We start from the raw sequence: 19,668 nt of genomic DNA, 5'->3' as shown, positions 1-19,668 counted from the left end.
ACCTCATACACGACATGCCAGAGCGCTCACCATGGGGAAACACCTCTGAGCTCCTGAGTCAACGGGACCCTGCACACCCATCATGCTGCGCAGAGGTGTGCAAGCACCGGACAACCCAGCATGGTGTCTCCAGCAGGTGGGGGCCCAGAGCAAGAGAAAGGCATGGTGCCGCCCTGCAAGGGCTCGAAGCCCTGATGGTCCTACGGTGGGGCTGGGGTGGGGCTCACACCCACGAGTCTCCCCTCCAGCGCATGGGAAAGGGCAAGGAAATGATGGGTTTGGAAAGTCGGGGCAGCCCGTTTGCACCAGAGGAGGTTTTGTGAAGGGTGAATGGGTTGGGCTTCATTCATTTAACTGTTTGCATCAGTTTTCCAGCACCTGACCATGTTTCTTAGACTGTTTTAAGGAAAAAGAGTGAAGCTTACAAAGCAGAGGCGTTTATAACAGGCAGGGCATCCCAACTGGGCTATTGTTGCTAAACTATATTTTGTTGTGGGTTTTTTTTTTTTAATTATTGAAAATGTCAAATGTAAGTTTGTTTTGCTTTTTTAACAGAAGTGTGCACAACACGCTGCTGTGCCATCAGCCGCATCAACACGTGGGCCACCACCGACACTGAACCCTCCATGAAACTTGTTTGTGAGCCGCGCTGCCAAGCCCTTACCTATCCCCGCAATACCTGGGCATCTCTGCAGCCTCCGTCAGTCTGGTGCCACAGGCTGCTGTCAGATCCTTCTCCTGCAGTCTGAGGGTGAGGATGCTACCGAGGCAAAAAAAGCTCTGAGCAGCTTTCGGTCTCTTTTCTGTTTCCACGAGAAGTGTTTTAAGAGCCCACCCTGGCACCTCTTCTCTGAGAAAGCAGACAGCAGATACAAAAAGTCATCTTCTAGTTACCTTCTTCTGATTTGCAGAGACCTGGAAAACTCACATATTCAAGTCAAACTTGACAAGTAATTTTAGCTGGCAACTTAAACATTAGGTGAAATATATTTTTAAAACCCAACATGTAATTTCAGTGTTTCCTATGGGAATGATCCTGTCTCTGGAATGCTGAAACATTTCCCCTTAACATTTCCCAATGAAACTTTGCAGCTTTTTGACTCAAAAGCAGAATTTTCATCAAAGAAAATTATTTTGTTTTAATTTGCAAATGGTTTACACAGCCTGCAAATGAAATAAGACACGAAATGGCTGCAGGGAAGGTAACACAGGACGCAGCAAAACCAGCAGCGGAACAATATTCCCAGCTACCATCTGCGAGGCATGTTCAGTCTGAGCGTTGCTATTTAAACAGGGCAGCAATATCCCGCTGTCCAGAGCGGTCAGAGATCGGAGTCCGGCCGCACGTGATGCCAAGTGCCGTGGGACAGCAGCAGGGACCTCTGGACTCACGTGCAGTGCAATATAGCACTGCATGGTAAATAAACACGAGGCCCCATAAAATTGGTGCACCGTGACTGGATACACTTTCCAGGACGTATGAATAATCCTTCTTTATCTTACTGGCTCTGAGAATAGCATTGTGCGGATCCAGTTTGTTTTAATAGGGAGAAATTAAACTTCACACAAGTGCTACGGCTCTTTGCAAGGAAACTCGAACCAGAAGCAGCGCTTGGTGCAGGATGGAGCTGAGGGACATGCCACGTGCAGGCACAGAGCTGATCTGAAATAATGGGACTTCCCAGCAACACCGCTTCCAGGGCTCGGTTTTATCGGGAGAAAAGACATACCCTGGGGCCATGAGAAAGGACGAGATGCTACAATACTGCTGTGATAACCTTCAGTGTTTGCAAGATCTTGCTTTCCACATGGAGCTCGGCAGACATCACAGCCCCACAGCAGCCCTACTCAGGGATTAAAGACAGGCTCAGAAAGTATTACAATGCAATTCGGGATATTTAGGTTTCTTCGGGAACCACCATCTAAGCACCAGTGTTGCATGCACAATAGCTTAAAGGAGGTATCAGCTAATACACACCTAAGGTCAGAGGCACTTTCAAGATGCAACAAGCCGTCGGGGGAAATGAGACCTCCCCACTCTGTATAAAGCATCTGGCAACAACAGCAATAATGAAGGCAAAGTTATTCCAAAACCCTGGGCTGTATCGGTGTCTCTGTGCTAGCACAGAAAACAATTATCTGGAGAAAGCAGGTCACACCTGCACTTCAAAGTCATCTAGTAGTTATAGCTGACTGGCCTCCAGATACTGCTGGGAACAGGCTCAAAGGACTGTAACACCCATCACAGGGCAACACCTATGGGAAAGCTTCTGAGGAGTTCATCCTAATTCATCCCTTCGGGAAATGAGATTCACGGACACTCACCTCCTGCTCAGGAGGTCTCTCAGAGGTCCCCGTCCCTGCAGCACAGGGCTGCTCTGAGTTGCGTGGTCCCCCGCAGAAAAAGCTCAGGGTGATCAGCAGGACTTCATTAACTTGGGATGAAATAGTAAATTACGGTCAAGATGAGTAGGGTTTGAATTTAGGTTAGCAGCCCAAGTTTAACCCAAAGGCTTTAATTTAAGCAATTAACCTAAATTACAGCCTTGACTTTACTGATAATTAAACTGAGATTAGGTAGCACAGGTGAACCAACCCAAGTTAGTAAGACACGCTCTTATTTTACAAATAGATGTATTTTTGCAAACAAAACACACAGAGGCACTTCTAAAAATTTCAGCCTTGTCTGAGAAAGGGCATCCATCATCAGATGAAAGCTTCCGAGGCGGATGCTGGAGAGGAGCAGCGGTGCAGAGAGATGGAGAAGAGGTGATGAAAAGCTGGTGGAGGTATCCCCTGTTCACTGGCTGGGTACACAGAAAATGATTCAAATTTCTCACTAAAGGGGATGGAGTTGCCTTTATTGCCCTGATAGAGCCAGAACTCACTTTCTTAATCTCAAAGGACAGTTACTACCTTGATATCAGCATGATGCCGGAACCAAACTCAGCCAAGACTTTACTCCCAGCTTTACAGCATGGTGTAAGGGGATCCCCTGCCTCTTGGTCTGGGACTTGTATCCGCTGCTGCCTGCCCCCTCTGCTCAGCCTGGTAGGAGGAAATGAGGAGGGAAAGGGAAGAAAAAGGCTTCGGAGCCTGCTCAACTTTGCAGATGGTCTCTGCCACATCAGGGGGGCTCTCACCCAGCGGGACCTGCCCAAACACAGCTCCCTTTGTTTGATTAGGAGGAAAAACTACAGAGCTGCTTGAGTGAGCACAAGCATTATCCTCTAGTGGAGGAGAAAAAGTCCGTATCAGAGCAAGCTATCTGCATCAGAGCAGCATTTCATTACATGCCTGGAGCTTCAGGGTGCACGGGAGACACTCTCCCAGGAGCTACCTGGAAACCCTGTGTTTCATCAACAGAGCAGGGTGGGGGCCCCCCTTGCCATCACCCCATACCCCAAACCTGTAGCTACAGCTCCTTGTGCTCACAGTTCTGCCTTTTGTAATTACCTCCCAAATTCCTTCCAGATGAGTGACAACCGCATCACCTCCACCCTAGTGCAAATGTGAAATGGAAAGAAATTAATTTCTTTTTACTTGGTTGGAGGAGCTGTATTATTACTATTATTAACAATGGACTCCAACACAGTTGGCATATTCTTTAGCCAAAAAAGACAAGTTTCATATGTAAAAGGAGCCTGAGGGGAAAAAGGAAAGTACTGACACATCACGCTGTTAGTAACCAAGGGTGGGTTTCAGCCTGGCTAACTCCGCACACCCTGAGTCAGCCATCTGGTCTACCCACGTAGTGTTGGTGAAGGTGGACAAGCCATCTTCAGGGGCCTCTCCGTCCATCTACCTTTAGATGGGAGAATCTGCCATTTGGTGGTGATCTCCACTGACTACACAAGAATACAGAAAAGCTTTCAGATAGTCAAAGTTATGTGAGATGGATAGCACCCGAGAGAGCAATTCCCAAAGGAGCCATAGGCATTTAAGAAGGCTGGCAATTTGCATCTGCCTTTGAATATCTTGCTATCTGGGACTTGCATCTATATGAATCAAGCATGCTATGTCGGGGGAAATCAATCTCATGCATTCATGTCACGACATCCGTCAATCGGTGGGCAAACCCCTAAGGCTGACCAATAATCCACTGCCTTTTGGATGCAGACCTGTTGGTCACAATCCATGTACTTCCAGTTCCCCTGGGTGTGAATGTGCAGACAGTCAGACCCAATGAGACAGCCCCACTGGCCAAAAACTGCAGGATTAAGCTCTTCCTTACAATAAAAGCTCGGTCTTGTAATAGACAGCAAAATAAACTAACAATTGCTATTTATTCCCCCCTTCATTTAAAAACTCCATTGCAAATGGAATCCATCTGAAAGAAAGCAGCTGGGGAAACAACAGGGACACAAAGTATTTCTGGGAGTTTCCTTTGCACTTGCCAGACAGGGGCAGATTGAAGCACAACACCCCTCCACCATGGTGATTCCTCAATATTACGTTATTCCTGTACCGCAGCCAGCAGCTGCTCGGACTCGCAGACAACACGAGAGGAAGCTGTTCGGGGGGGATGCGTTTGCAAATTAAGTCTCTTGTATAAATAAATTACGTATGAATCATCTTTTCCTGAACAACCCGAAACACAATGAGGGACAGAAACACTTGCTGCCCCTCAAAATGAATTATTTTTCACATTCTTCTATTTGAGTTGTTACTCAAACTGCCTGCCATGCTAAATGCAAAGCAAAGAAGGGCTGCGTTGGTACCTGCAGCTGAGAAAGGAAAGATCCAGGATGTCTTACTGTGTCCAGATTGCTGTGGATCTGGGCAGAGGGAATCCTGTAGAGCACTTTCCTAGTGGATTCAAGCAGGCAGGATCACACATTCAGATGTGCAGCACTGAAAGACCTGATTAAATCTTCGGGAAACTACGTCGTGTTTATAAACTGTGAGTTGAGAACAGCCCCAGAGCACTCCATTTTCATACAGCCAGTGGATTCAAAGCAGTTCCCATTCCCACAATCTTTCCTCCTCTTTTTTTTTTTTTTTCTGGTTTGTTTGTTTCCACCCTGCTAAAATACCAAAGTCCAAGTCTTCAAAGCCGAGGTACTAGCACAACTATTTGTGATAGAGCTCAATGGCAGCTGTCAAAATCCACACATGATCAAAAGACCTTGTAAAAACCATTTCATTTTCATTCCTGTATTTTTTTTAGTGACAGAAGAATAAGTCTGCAGAGGCAGGATTTTCAGAAGAGATCAGCTCAGGGAACTGAGCCTTTATAGGGAGGGAAGCAAAACTATTTCTGCAGATATATTGTGGTGGCATAGAGGGGACCATGCAGTACATACCACAAAAACACAGGACAGAACAATTTACTGCAGAGTTTGCTGTAAAACACTGCTCTCCCCGACACAGATCCCCTTCCTAAAACACAAGGGACTGTAACTTTTCAAAGCTCTGCTTGTGAACAGAAAAGGGACGAAAGCAATCCCGAGGGATGAAGTTTTCAAATGAGAGAGGTGTTGACTGACAGGCATTTTGAACGGTGTTTTCCTCCCTGTGCCCAACGTGACTCATCGCAACTTCCAAATGCTTTGATATGGTGAAGAGTCTGGCTGTCTACAAAGACGGCAGAAAGCGACAGTTATTCCCAAACAATACTACGGTTGCTCAGAACCTGGCTATATTATTTCAGAAGGGCGTGTGTGCGGAGTGAGTTCACTCTCCAGAATGCTGTTGGACATGCCAAGCCTAATTAATCAGAAAGATGATCCACCTCATCAAACCCATCCCAGTCTCATACATGCATAAAAGGGCTCTCCTGAGCCCGTGGAGAGCACAGGTTCATCTTTCTCCTTTCCCTCCTACTCCTTGCTCCAGCCCAGCACCTTTGCTCCTTTACTCTTGCTGTAGCATCCATCCTAATCCAAAAGCCAGCAATGTCTCGCCAGTCCACCGTGAGGATTCAGAGGGGAAGAAGTGGCTTCAGCGCTGCTTCGGCCATCGTCCCAAACACCTGCCGCACCAGCTTCAGTTCACGCTCTGTCACCCGGGTTGGAAACTGCAATGCTGGCAGCGGGTTTGCTAGGGTTGGTGGCGGCTTTGGAAGCAAAAGCCTCTACAATGTTGGTGGATGCAAGAGGATCTCTGTGGCTGGAAGGGGTGGTAGCTTCTATGGATCTGCAGGTTTTGGTGGTGGCGCTGGTAGCATGTACGGTGGTGGCTTTGGCATGCCAGCTAACCTTGGCTATGGATATGGTGCATTTGGTGGTGGCATGGGTGGCTCCGGATTCCCAGCTGGGGGCATCCACGAAGTCTCCGTCAACCAGAGCCTTCTGAAACCTCTCAACTTGGAGATTGACCCCAGCATCCAAAGGATCCGAAAGGAAGAGAAGGAACAAATCAAAACCCTCAACAACAAATTTGCCTCCTTCATTGACAAGGTGAGACATGAGCTTCCCTAAATATCTTGTCCTGATTTTTTTGATGGGGACTTTTTTCTTAGCTGCTTTATGAGCACATAAGCTGATCAAGAAGGAATAGAAGTGAGGAACGAGACTGGAAGATGCCCAGTCCCCGGAAACTCCAGGGAACAGTACCTGCTACATAGTGGTTGCTATGAATTAATCATCCAGTATTCGAGGTCCTCCTCATTTGCTGCTTGACATCTCATAGGCAGTGGAGAAAGAAAGCTCTAGAAGACAACCCCATCCTTCTGGAGATGTTGGGCTCTCTCCATTGAGCATTACAGGAGCCTTGATAACAGTCTTTTAGATGGTTAAAGCGAGATGCAAGCAACCCATCTAAAATGACCAAGAAAGGAATCACATGAATTGGCACTAGGGAGAAGTAAGCTTCTCATCGCTTTAATTTCCTCAAAGGCATTTAAAGCTATCTCTGCAACAGTACCAGCATGTTTGGACTGTTAGTTCAAAATAGCAAAATCTGATCCAACACTGTCTGTCCACTTCATTTCCTTGTTAACTGTATTAGAAGCATGAGAGAATCTGCTTGATTTCTGCTCTGGGTGAGCAGTTCCTCTTTGGTTTCAAGGAAAATGCTACATTGTTTTGGAGCTTTTGTGGGGTGGGGGAGCTATACTGAAGGGAAGGAGAAATGGCACTTTACTATTGTTTTCCTAGTAAGAGTGCAAACCCTGTTTTGCTCCTTATCTGATTTTGCATGCACTCTTCACACAAAATGTATGCACCTTGCCTTGATTTAGCAAAGCAATGAAGGGGAAGCATGGTGCAAGAAAATCAGTAGTCGTTCCAGAGTTTGTTTGCAATACTGAGCAGGGTCCCTGCAGCCAAATAGCAAATTCCTTCTTCTACCAGATGAGAATTTGGCTATGAAAACCAGCTGGAAAGAGTACTTCACCACCTCAGCTAGTACTGACATCCCACATTTGCAAGGAAAGCTCTCCACAATCTCTGCTCTTTCAAAACATCTTCAGGATATTTCTGCTTGCAGGTCCGATTCCTTGAGCAACAAAATAAAGTGCTGGAAACCAAGTGGAGCCTGCTTCAGGAGCAGGGGATGAAAACAGTTAGGAACAACTTGGAGCCGCTTTTTGAGACTTATATCAACAACCTCAGGATGCAGCTGAACAGTTTGCTGAGCGACAAGGGAAGGCTGGAGGGAGAGCTCATCAACACACAGTACCTGGTTGAGGATTTCAAGAAGAAGTAAGTCTATTGAGATAGTGGTCGACTTACCTAGGTAGGTGCAGCTTTTCTCCATTCAACATCCTTAAGCCAACTGGGGGATCCAGGAGAGTCTGGGACACAGGAATTCCCGACAGTGAAGGTTGTGACATTTTCTCAAGATAAACGGTAACGGAGTAACAGATCCAAATACATAAACATTTAGGGAATAATTTAGAATATGATCAAAGACTTATTAACTAAATTACCTACTGAGAAAAAAAAAAAAATTACACGGTTGGTCTGAGAGTTTCAGGACAGCATGCTTAATTTGCTTAAGACAGGCAGAAGGAGTATGACTAATGGCCAAAAATAGGAAAAAAAGAATAGATTCCTTAAAAATTTTTGATGTACTTGTTTTAACTAGTTTAGCCTAGGACCATGCTCATGGTCTCTTATTCAGATGCTCTGTAGGAGAAAAGAAGATTGTATGCAAAATGCTCTTAAGGAAGTTCATTCCAGCAAACTAAAATAACCTCCGTCTGTTACTTGCCTAAACAAATGCTCCTTCTGCCTCCCTCCATTAGGTATGAAGATGAAATCAACAGGCGTACAGTTGCAGAGAACGAGTTTGTGACACTCAAGAAGGTGAGAGCAAATTACAGAATACCATCTGATGACTATTTGTAGAGCTCTAATCACCTATTCATTCACAAATCCATCCATTCATATTCCAAAAGCTTTATTTACGGTTTCTTCCCTGGACTGTTATTGCAGAGATACGCGTGTTCCTGACTTGCTAATAAGAGTTTAAAACACATTACCTAAATCTCTCATCCTCCAGGATGTAGATGCTGCCTATATGAACAAGGTGGAACTACAAGCCAAGGTAGATGCGCTGACTGAAGAAATTAATTTCCTGAGAGCCCTCTACGAAGCAGTGAGTACAACCACCTCCCAAGACATTTCAGCCCTCAGCTAAGAGCTTCCCTCCCTCCTTTCCTCTGAAAGCCTGTTAATTTCTTCCCCCAGGAGATGCTAAATCCTTTACCTCCTTAGAGTTACACCAACCGTCTTAGCTGTTTAGATAACAATCTGTAGCCTCTCCCAGGTCTGCCTGCTCATCTGAAAGGATGAAAAGGCATCTCTCAAGTGAATTAGCTCACCTAATCCCCTGTGCACTTTGCAGGAGCTGTCTCAGATGCAGACACAGATCTCCGACACCTCTGTCGTTCTCACCATGGACAACAACCGAAACCTGGACCTGGACAGCATCATCTCGGAGGTCAAAGCGCAGTACGAAGACATCGCCAACAGAAGCCGGGCTGAAGCAGAGTCCTGGTACCAAACCAAGGTGAAGAAACTGGGGGTTTCCGTGCTGTTATCTTCATGTCTTGTCTTGAACAGTTAAAGACCTTCTCTTCCAAGAAAACCTTCTCAAATATTATGCCTTGCACAGCAGCACTCCAGCTGCTAGTCTGGACTCGAGGAGGGACCCATGCTTTCAGACACCTGGGTTACTCCAAAAATGATGGATTTTACCTTGGGTGATTGTTCCTCTCTCTGTGACAGTACGAAGAGCTGCAGGCTACAGCAGGCAGGCACGGGGACGACCTCCGTAACACCAAGCAGGAGATCTCAGAGCTCAACCGCCACGTCCAGCGGCTGCGGTCTGAAATTGACAGCGTGAAGAAACAGGTAAAAAGGAGCAAAACCCACACTTCTAACCGATTTACCCCCTGACTTGCAAGGGAGAGGAAGGAAAATGTCAGAGGCAACGTAGGCAAGTTCTGCTCAGTTTGATGCTTTTTCTCTCAAAAAGAGAACTATCACTAAAAATGGTTGAGCTGATGGTGCTGGAATAAAACCTTGTGATTTCAGGGTAGATAAAGCACAAGTCTAGGTCTTGTATGGGGAATTTGACTGGGGTTTCTTTTCTGTAGTGCGCAAATCTGAAAGCGGCCATCGCGGACGCTGAGGAGCGTGGGGAGCTGGCCCTCAAAGATGCCAAAGCCAAACTGGCCGAGCTGGAAGATGCTCTGCAACAGGCCAAGGCAGACCTGGCCCGGCAGCTTCGTGAGTACCAGGAGCTCATGAACGTCAAGCTGGCCCTGGACATCGAGATCGCGACCTACAGGAAGCTGCTGGAGGGAGAGGAGAACAGGTGGGTGGGAAACACAACCCTTCTAGTCTTGATGTTGGAGGAGCAAAGCAATGCGAGCACTGGAGATGCTCAGCATTTCTGAAATGCTAAACAGGGCATTAGGGGGTGGGGAGGGGGGAAGATTGTCCGAGCTAATGGAAATAATATTGCGGGAAGCATCCCCACATTACGCCAAGGTTTTATTTTTCTCCCCAAAGGTCTCTAGTAAGTGTACCCTATTTTTTCCCCCACTATCAACAGACTTCTTATTCTCTTACCTTGTTGTGTTCTCTCCCCTAACAGGCTGGCTGGAGATGGCGTCCCAGTGAATATCTGTAAGTCTCTAAAATATATGTAATCACCTTATTTAAGCATTAGTGTGTCTCTGCACCTAGAAGCCAATGCCCAGAGAAACTGAAAGCTTTTCTTTCTCCTTCATGCAGCCGTGACCAGAACAACTGTGGGAACGGGATACGGAGGAGGAAGCAACCTCAGCATGGGAGGGGGAATCTGCAATATGGGGAACAACTTCAGCTGTGGAAGCGGTCCCGGGGTTAGCAGCACCACCCTTGGAGGTGGCAGCAGCTCCAGCGTGAAGTTCGTCTCAACCTCTTCCACCAGAAGAAGTTACAGAAGCTAAAAGTTTCCTTTCAGACGCCTTCACTTGCCGGAAAACACCTTAACGCTGGTCCTTTACTAAAGCGTAGTTGGGGTCAACAGAATGAGGGCCGCCTAAACCCTATGTCTTGTCGCACAGGAGCCTCACTTTAGGAACTCTCTCTCAGCTGTGTTGTCTAGCACGCATCGTGTAGGGCTCTGCAATTGAACGAGTCCAAGTGTTTTAAATTTGCAACTTGCTTGTTACAGCTCAGCATTTTTTGGCCGAATTTTGTATATAAAATGTGTCCTAAGACTGTCTCTCTTCACTTTCTGGTGTTTGTCTAATAAAAATGCATATGTAATTTATTCTATTTTGTGGACCTTTTAATTAAAGACATGGAACAGCAAATGCAAATGCAGATAACAAGCACTTTTCCTAGGGCCCTGCCCAGTTAAAGGCGCAGATTTTTGCTCCTCATTCACATTTCCTGAATCTCTCCATTAGCAGCCAAAACACACAGGCACAGCGTAGCACCAAAGGGAGGTTTGCTGTTGATTTCAATGTTCTCCCCATCGTGCAAGTAGAACACCTGGAAGCTAAACACAGGGCACGCCAAGGCAAGAGTTGGGCACAGGGGAAAAGGTCTAAGATTCATTTACTGTGCAGCTTCCAGCCAACACAACATCCAACAGCCTGGCTCCCAGGGGGTACAAAGGACACTGCCAAGTGTGTGATGTACCTGCATAGACTTCTAACAATAGGGAACTAATTACTAGGGGAGTCAGAACAACCACCTGACTTGTTCAAGTATATCAGCCCATCTCAAAACTCCTTTTACTGTGAGCTGTCTCACCTAAGCCTAGGTGCCAGCAGTGCAAACATCTGCCTGAGCAGGTTGAAAGCACTCCCTTTCTGTTCAGAGCACTAGCCACACTGTTTTGGGTGTTTATCTTGGGTCTTGATGCTGATGTTCCCTCTCCTTTGACTACAAGCAGGTGGAGGATCTGGTCCATATGCATTCACATGCTACGTTGAATTAGATGTTGCTCATCCAAGAACTTTAAAAAATATCCAAGAATGGGATACCTGTTGGAAAGCGAAAGTCTTCAAGATCCAATGTTTCTTCACATTCCTGGAATACATTGGAGACAAGATCTTGTTTTGAGAAGGTGGAGAAAAAACAGAGGAGGTGTGGCAATTTTAGATGTGGTTCTGACTAATTGGGAGAAAATAATTGAGAACTAAAATTTCAGCCAGAGCATCATCTGGCTGAAAGCTACAGAGTGACAGATCTCATTGCTGGAAGATCAGTTGAACAAATAGATGTGATTAGAAAAAAAGTCCCAACCCTTGCCCCATGTATGTCAATAAGTTCAAGTAATGGGTAGAGAAGTACTCTTAGGAAAATACTTGAAGAGATGGGCAAATAGAGGGGAATTGGCAGTGCCTGAATGATAGGCTGTATTCGGGTTTTCCTTCAAGACCAGCAGTTTCCCGTAATTTTCTAGGATGCTCTGAACTCTGCATGGTCCTCTCTATCCCTCAGGAAATCTCCTTCCCCAAAACTTGCAGGCTTGGTTATGGGTCTGCTGCGGCTCTGCACTCCTGCTCCACCACCTCTCCCTGCTGAATACTCACAGCAGCTTCCTGGGAAGGAGCAATACCCTCACTCTGAACAGCAGCCTGGGCCAGTTTAAGTAATGGTCTTCCTCATTGCTGCCCAAACACACTCTCTAACCAAAGAGGATATAATGTATATAGCCAACAGGCACGTCAGACGGATGCCATCCATTGCATCAACACCCGGGTCATAACACAGAGATTACGAAGCCCTTCATCTATCATGGGAAAGGTTGGGGCCAGAATATTTGTTCTCCCAGGGCATCCCTTTTTAAGCAAGATAAAAAAAAAACACCCTGGCAAAGGTTCGCATCTCTGGATACATGACCAATGTACAGCTGCCCTTGCTCCAGAGCAGGGCTCTGGTCACCATGTACATAACCTTCTGCATCCAGTCCTGCTGGACAAATTAAACAGATGTAGCGATGACCTGGGGCTTATATTTCAGGGGAGAGGACAGCCCTCGTTAATTCTAGCACAGCCCAGATTAAAACCTTAGTCATAATGAAATGAATGGTGCTTGCACTCAGGGGCTTGAATTTGCAATGTGTGGAGGGAACCAATTGCTAATTGCTACCCATAATGCTTTTACAGAGTTCTTTAGGACAGACAGTCGGTAGCTTAGTCACAGAAGCTCCTCTCTCTTAAAAACTGCTGCTTGTTGTAACGCACAGTAGCTGAAACACTCCCAGAACAGTTATTTTAGCTTCATTCCAGGGTGTGTAATGGAAACATTAGAAGAATAGAGAGGAAAATAGAAGGAAGAAGGCGGGGGGGAAGCATGGCTGAAAGGCAAAAAGAGATGACAGGCATCTGCAAATTACCTTCCTGGGACCTTCTGGTCAAGCTCACTTGAATGCCCAGCCTCCACGTGTGAAATGGCAAGCACAAGCGCGCACTTGAAAGATGCATCTGCAAACACCTGCTCCATACCCTGGGGCCTGCACGTGTCTTTTTAATGGCTGGGGAAAGCTACGACTTCCCAGCAACGCTCTGCAGGTGGGCTGCTACCTCCTCTGATGAGTAGGTGTTCAGCTTGGGCATGGGCATCCACAAGAGGGACATACCTTGGCAAACCCAAAGGGCTGCAGGGTCCAAGAGAAGCATGTCCATCCCTGCGCATCCAGACAAGACACTAGGAGTGGCTTTTGAGCATCTTGCGTGCTCTAGGATAAGTGCCCGTGCGTACAGTGCTACCGCACAGCATGCACAGGGCGAGTCAAGACACCATGTGTCTTTCACTAGAGAAATGCACTATTTGACTTTTCCTGGGTGCTATGCAGAATAACAGTAAAGGGAGTTGTCTGTGAACAATGTCGTAAGCCCGGATCCCAAGCACTGAATTTCCTTGTGAGTAAGAGATATCAGAGGAGGAAGACAACAAATGTGGGGAGGGCAGCCTGGGAACAGGCTTCACACCATGTAGAGGCAAGGTCACCTCATGAGTCAGGAAACAGCCCAAAAATCTGTGAAGGTGAAGTCCTGAGAAATCGCCGACTCAGGTTTTGTGTCATCACAGCCAACGGTAACTCCCCCCCAGGTCATACTCTGATATTTCATCATTTGTTGTCATTCTGAATCAGGATGAAACGTGGACACTTTTCACAGAAAGAAAAGGTTTGAAAATACCATTCATAAAACTACCTTACATGTCCCTCCCACTCCCAAGTTGGTTTTTGATAGGTGATGGTCCAAGACTTTCACTAATGCCCCATCACCATCCTGGTTTTCCCTCCATCACCCCTTTCTCCTTTCTGTATCAGTTCTGGTTTAAATGACTCTTGTTTGGGCATGAGAACAGGAGTCCAGAATTTCTGACAAGTCAGGGCCTGAGGTGCTGATGCCCTGCTGGGCTTTATTCAAAACCACAGCAGCAGGAAAACACAGACCCGCAATAACAGATTTCTCAGACCTCGGACCACTGCACCGTGAAATAATGCACCTTTACGCAACAGAGGGATTGATTCATCCATGAAATAGAGATGAGCGAGTGCTTGCCCAACATTGGGGAACCATCTACTGCAGAGGTGAAAGGAGGGAGTGGGAAAGGGATAGCTGCAAACAAGAGTTGAGCAGGCAGTATTTAGTGTTTTCTCAGATATTTCGACAGCCAGATCATGACTGTCACAAAAAAAAATGCAAATCCTGCACTTTGTGAGTGCTTCATAGGTGCTTGTGCTCATGCTGAACTCACCGTCTGCTTTGCTGCTGGGTGTGCCGAGCCCAGTTAATCAGCAGGATAAGCACCATGCCAGACCCATCCCCAGCTAGTAAGGGTATAAAAGGGCCAGTCCCAGCTTGGGGGAGCACAACTTCACCTTCCTGCCTTCATCCACTTCCTCGCTGCTTTATTCTTTCGACTGCTCTCACCCTGCTCACATCAGCTGCCATGTCTCGCCAGTGTGCTGCAAGGAGCCAGAGCAAAACTGGCTTCAGTGCTTCTTCTGCCTTCATCCCAAATGCCAGCAGCACCAGCTTCTGCTTACGTTCTGCGTCCCAAGGTGGAAGCTGCAGTACCGCCGCTGGGTATGGAAGATTTGCTGGAGGTTTTGGAAGCAGGAGTCTCTACAGTCTTGGTGGATGCAAGAGGATCTCCGTAGCTGGAAGAGGTGGTGGCTTCTACGGACCTGCAGGTTTTGGTGCTGGCACTGGGATACCCTGTGGTTTTGGTGGTGCAGTTGGTGGTGCCTTCGGGTTTGGTGGTGGCATGGGTGGCCTCGGATTCCCTGCTGTCCCAGCTGGGGGCATCCATGAAGTCTCAGTCAACCAGAGCCTTCTGAAACCTCTCAACCTGGAGATTGATCCCAACATCCAGAGTATCCGTAAGGATGAGAAGGATCAGATTCAAACTCTCAACAATAAGTTTGCCTCCTTCATCGACAAGGTGAGACATAAGATTTCTTGGTTATGCTGTGTTGACTCTTCAGTGGGGAAGCACAAAGAAAAGCAAGTTATACCTTTATCAGCAATTTTGCTGCCCTTGTACTGCCATTTCTAACATCAGCAGCCTGGGAACAAAACATGAGGGGTTCCAGCTTTGATACCATTCATCCCTTGCATTAATGCTGAGATGAGACCAGCCAACAGGGGGAAAATGGTAATATAGGATGTAAGGAAGCAGAGTTTGCAAAGAGAGCACGAATGTTAACATCAGATGTGCAATGTTTGCTTGCTTGTATAAATTGTCAGCTGTTCCCCAAGGGCTGAGAGCTCCCACCTTTCAGCAAGTGGATCCTTGCAGAATTGTACCTTGCCTCTCTTAGGAAAACCATCCTAAAACCACTGTTTCTGAAACATCTCCTTTCTCTATCCAGGTCCGATTCCTTGAACAACAAAACAAGGTCCTGGAGACCAAGTGGGCCCTTCTGCAAGAACAGGGGAACAAAACAGTCAGAAACAACATTGAGCCCCTCTTCGAGACCTACATCAACAACCTCAGGAGACAGCTGAACAGCTTGCTGACAGACAAGGAGAACTTGGGAGGGGAGCTGAACAAGGTGCAAAGCCTTGCTGAGGACTTCAAGAACAAGTAAGTCTATCCATTTGTGGTCTGCCTGGAGAGCAGGGTGGGCTGCAACAGATGCCAGCTCTCTGTTGCATCTGTGCAATCAAACAAGGAAAGAAGGCCTTTTTGCTGATATAAACTTCTGAGTAAGGCCCAGGTTAAGTTTAATATGAGACATATTCAGCCTCACTTCCCCATGGCTGAAAGTCACAGGCAGAAAATTATAGGTCTAAAAGACCAAGGTACAAAACTATACATACAAAAACCCCAAGAGGCTGGTCCTGAAAATATGAAATAACTTTTGTACAAGCCTAGACCAACCCTCAATTTCCATCCCACAGATATGAAGAGGAGATCAACAGGCACACAGCTGTTGAGAATGAATTTGTGATCCTGAAGAAGGTGGGTGCACGCACACTGTGCCCTGCACGAGCATAGCAAGAAACACGTTCTCCAGCTTTTCTTCTGCTCTGAAAATCACTTCATTTTTGTGATGTGTTTCCTCTTCTAGGAGGTGGACGCTGCCTTCATGAACAAGACAGAGCTGCAAGCCAGGCTGGACTCCCTTATGGAGGAGATAGATTTCCTCAGAGCCCTCTATGAAGCCGTAAGCACCAGCATTTACGTCCTTCTCCCAGTTTCCAATGTCCTTGCCTTCCTTTCCCACTTCAGAGGCTCAGGACTGATTATTTTCCACTCTGTTCCACTAAATAATTCAATCCTTTTTCCATTTCACCTGCTGTCTTAACCCTGCCTGAAACTGTCTTGGAAAAATCACTTCGTCCGCCCAGGTCTACCCTATAACTTTGGGGGTTTCCTCCCTCTGAGCAACGTTCATGTCTCACACCCGCGACTCACTGAAATACCCGCTGCTTTTGCAGGAACTGTCTCAGATGCAGACCCAGATCTCTGACACCTCTGTCATCCTGACCATGGACAACAACCGCAGCCTGGACATGGACAGCATCATTGCAGAGGTCAAAGCGCAGTACGAGGACATTGCCAACAGGAGCCGGGCAGAGGCTGAGTCTTGGTACCAGTCCAGGGTGAGCGCCTAGGAAAGCTTCTGCAGTGGGAAAACCATACTCCCTCCCCCAGATCCCCACGGGGAGGTGGGTCCCACTGTGATTTTTATAACACAGGACATCTTCAGATTAAATAATCCTATAAAGTTTGGAAGTGCTAATTTGGGATTGAGAACATATGCATACTTCTGAGTGCAAACACCCACATACCCACATTCTGCTTGGCACTAAAACCAATATATTTTACCTTGACTGGTTGTTCCTCTCTCTGTGACAGTATGAAGAGCTGCAGGCTACGGCAGGCAGGCATGGGGATGACCTCCGTAACACCAAGCAGGAGATCTCAGAGCTCAACCGCCACGTCCAACGGCTGCGGTCTGAAATCGACAGCGTGAAGAAACAGGTAAAGGGCAGCGTAAATGCATAAGACTTAACTCCTGCTGTGGTCTAACCTCTTGATTGTCCAGCCAGACCCAGGGAATAAAAACAAATGCATCTCAGCGAGTTCTGGTGGATCAGGAATGAATATGAGAGCATTTATCTCAGTGCAGTAACATCACTAAGAGTAACTTAATGCAATATTAGTAAACCTAAGGAGATGTTAAGAGGTGCGGAGTTAGATTAAATCCAGGTTGTGACCTGGCTCAGAACATGGATCAATTCAGTGATCATTAAAATCACACCTATAGATGTTAACCCGAAGTCTTCTGCATCATGACCTCAGGGTACAAAGAACTGGTCTATGCTCTAGATAAGGAAAGCAACCACTATTTTTCCTCCATAGTGCGCCAGCTTGCAGACGGCCATTGCAGATGCCGAGCAGCGTGGAGAGATGGCCGTCAAGGATGCCAGGGCAAAACTGGCCGAGCTAGAGACAGCCCTGCAGAAGGCTAAGGCCGACCTGGCCCGGCAGCTCCGTGAGTACCAGGAGCTCATGAACGTCAAGCTGGCCCTGGACATCGAGATCGCGACCTACAGGAAGCTGCTGGAGGGCGAGGAGTGCAGGTGGGTGCAATTTTATATCCCAATTTCCAGAAGTGCAATGGAGTCGCAGACCCTTGTCAGGTTTAGACTTCCCACATTCAGAAGACCTGAAACCTGTTTAAAAGCAAGCAATTGCCCATGAAGATGAGCTATTTGGGAAGATGGTAGCCTTTCACGCAAACTCACCAACTTCCGCCAAAAATATTCCAAGGAAATTCTCCTGCCTTTTCAACCAGTTCATGGGTTCCCCTTGAATTCTTACTGGCTCATTTTGCTCCCTAACAGGCTCTCTGGAGAAGGTGCCGGCGCAGTGAATATCTGTAAGTAACTTTTAAAGATAGTTTGGCAACTTTTACATTTGTCTCCCTGCCACTCAGAGCCCACCGTTTGTGGATGCCTCTAAAGAGGGTGTTTTCCTCTTGCAGCTGTGACCAGAACCGCTGTAGGAACGGGATATGGAAGTGGAAACTGTCTTAGCTTCGGAGGCAGCAGTGGTGTTGGAGGTGGGGTCTGTGCTGGAGGAATGGGCTTCAGCTCTGGAAGCGGACAAGGCACAGTTGGGTCATGCGTGGTCGGTGGAAGCAATTCCAGCATGAAGTACGTCTCCACCACCTCTTCAACCAAGAGATGCTATTAAAGTCAGACATCAGCACTGTTAGATAGTGTGCGCCAAGTTTCCTCTCGTATTGTGTGCAATCCTTACCCTGTTACTTGCAAAAGATTTGGAAGTCAAAGCTGTCTGTCCTTATTTATATAAAACATGCCATGCTCTTGTTTGTTCTTTGACTCTCTGAAATCCTCATTTCCCAGTGTTTGTCTAATAAAAGGCATGTGGAATTAATTCTGTCGCATCCTCCTTTTAATTCCAATTACTTTATAGGACCTTGGGGAAAAGAGTGGTCGACATAGCAGAGTAGAGCTGAAGGTAAACAAAAGTCATACACACAAGAGTTGAGACCTTTCTTTCCTCTGCACTCACTGCTACTCCATGGATGCCTCTTATATCCAACAGGAACAGAGCAGTTGGATGTTTCATTCCCATTTGTGTAAGCAAAGTTTTTTAGCATCAGTATCTTCCACAGGACAGGAAAACATCTATTCTTCCTAGTAGGCACTAGAGAAAATGTCCTTCTATCTTAATTTCTACGTTACAGCATCTCAGCATTTTCATGCCACCTTGATCGCGCCCAAAACCCCTGTAATCTTTCAAGGTTTTATGTGATGAGTCATGTAGGGATATAAATCTGGTTTTTCCCAAGAAAGCAAGTACTTCAGCTCATGCTGTTCTGTACATGCACTAGCTGCAGGGGCTAATAAAATGCCGTCACTGCCATTATCATAATTAGAAATGGAAAAGACCCATTAAACCCCCAAACTCACCCTCTTTAGGAAGAATAATGTCCCCAGACATCAGCTGTGAGATAGTTAAAGACCCTGAGGGTAAGGAAGGTTTAGTTCCCCTTCTCTGATCTCCTGAACAGCAGTAACGAGAGACAATCTACAAAAGCACCAAAGCTCATATTAAGAAAAAAAAAAAAAGTGCTGAGATTACCACAGCAGATTGTGCTGGTTCAGCCTCTAACACAATCCTGCCAAGTGACTAAAGCACTAGAGGTAAACATGACGCACATTAAGTACACGCTGACTCCTAGCCTAAAGAGAAGGCGATATAATAAACCCCAGCTTTTCATTAATCCTCTAGATCTAAGCACAATAACACACTGCTGAAAAGGAAATGGCTTGTCCTCTTCAACACCTGCCCATCTTTTTCTGGCATCTCTGGGCCGTATTTCCACTGACACCAGCAGAACTGGTATTTGGTTTGTTATTTAAACACTGTCCAGCATCAAACAGCCATCTGATGACCTGGACTTTTACAAGTCAGGTTGTTTTATCTCTGGGGGATCATGTACTTTTAGCTATCTCATCATTCAGCATTTCGACTAAGCAAAGCATCCAGGGTCCCTTTGTAGCCAACAGAAAGGCACAGGTGCCTCCCAAATTATCATCTTTAGCAGAAATACCTCTGTGCAGATGAAATGTTGCCTGCAAAGATGAGGAGTGCAGACCAAGACATCTAACTTCTTGCCTAGATCAGAACAGGTTGCTCCTACCCCAAGACGGATGGTAATCGGGGAGCAAAGTCAGTTTTTTCTTTAGCAAAGCACGTCAAACTGGCATTTTCA

The 19,668-nt window shown here is 46.5% G+C and overlaps 2 protein-coding genes across 2 annotated transcripts; both read left to right on the top strand.

Moving 5' to 3' along the window:
- Positions 1 to 5,828: 5,828 nt before the first annotated feature.
- LOC143171476 (keratin, type II cytoskeletal 75-like) lies at positions 5,829 to 10,713 on the top strand. The gene is made up of 9 exons (XM_076360484.1): positions 5,829 to 6,401; positions 7,432 to 7,646; positions 8,192 to 8,252; positions 8,449 to 8,544; positions 8,794 to 8,958; positions 9,177 to 9,302; positions 9,548 to 9,768; positions 10,051 to 10,082; positions 10,191 to 10,713. Exons 1-9 carry the CDS (start codon positions 5,898 to 5,900, stop codon positions 10,385 to 10,387), a joined length of 1,617 nt encoding a protein of 538 aa, XP_076216599.1. The 5' UTR covers positions 5,829 to 5,897; the 3' UTR covers positions 10,388 to 10,713.
- A 3,602-nt stretch (positions 10,714 to 14,315) lies between these two features.
- LOC143171475 (keratin, type II cytoskeletal 5-like) lies at positions 14,316 to 18,323 on the top strand. The gene is made up of 9 exons (XM_076360482.1): positions 14,316 to 14,852; positions 15,283 to 15,497; positions 15,815 to 15,875; positions 15,985 to 16,080; positions 16,355 to 16,519; positions 16,776 to 16,901; positions 17,283 to 17,503; positions 17,768 to 17,802; positions 17,908 to 18,323. The coding sequence occupies exons 1-9, from the start codon at positions 14,358 to 14,360 to the stop codon at positions 18,117 to 18,119; spliced, it is 1,626 nt and encodes a 541-aa protein (XP_076216597.1). The 5' UTR covers positions 14,316 to 14,357; the 3' UTR covers positions 18,120 to 18,323.
- The last annotated feature ends 1,345 nt before the right edge of the window (positions 18,324 to 19,668 follow it).

Source organism: Aptenodytes patagonicus, chromosome 27, assembly GCF_965638725.1.
Source record: "Aptenodytes patagonicus chromosome 27, bAptPat1.pri.cur, whole genome shotgun sequence".
Lineage (NCBI taxonomy): Eukaryota > Metazoa > Chordata > Aves > Sphenisciformes > Spheniscidae > Aptenodytes > Aptenodytes patagonicus.
The sequence above is the reverse complement of the archived record's forward strand: the minus strand, read 5'-3'. Positions and strand labels throughout refer to the sequence as shown.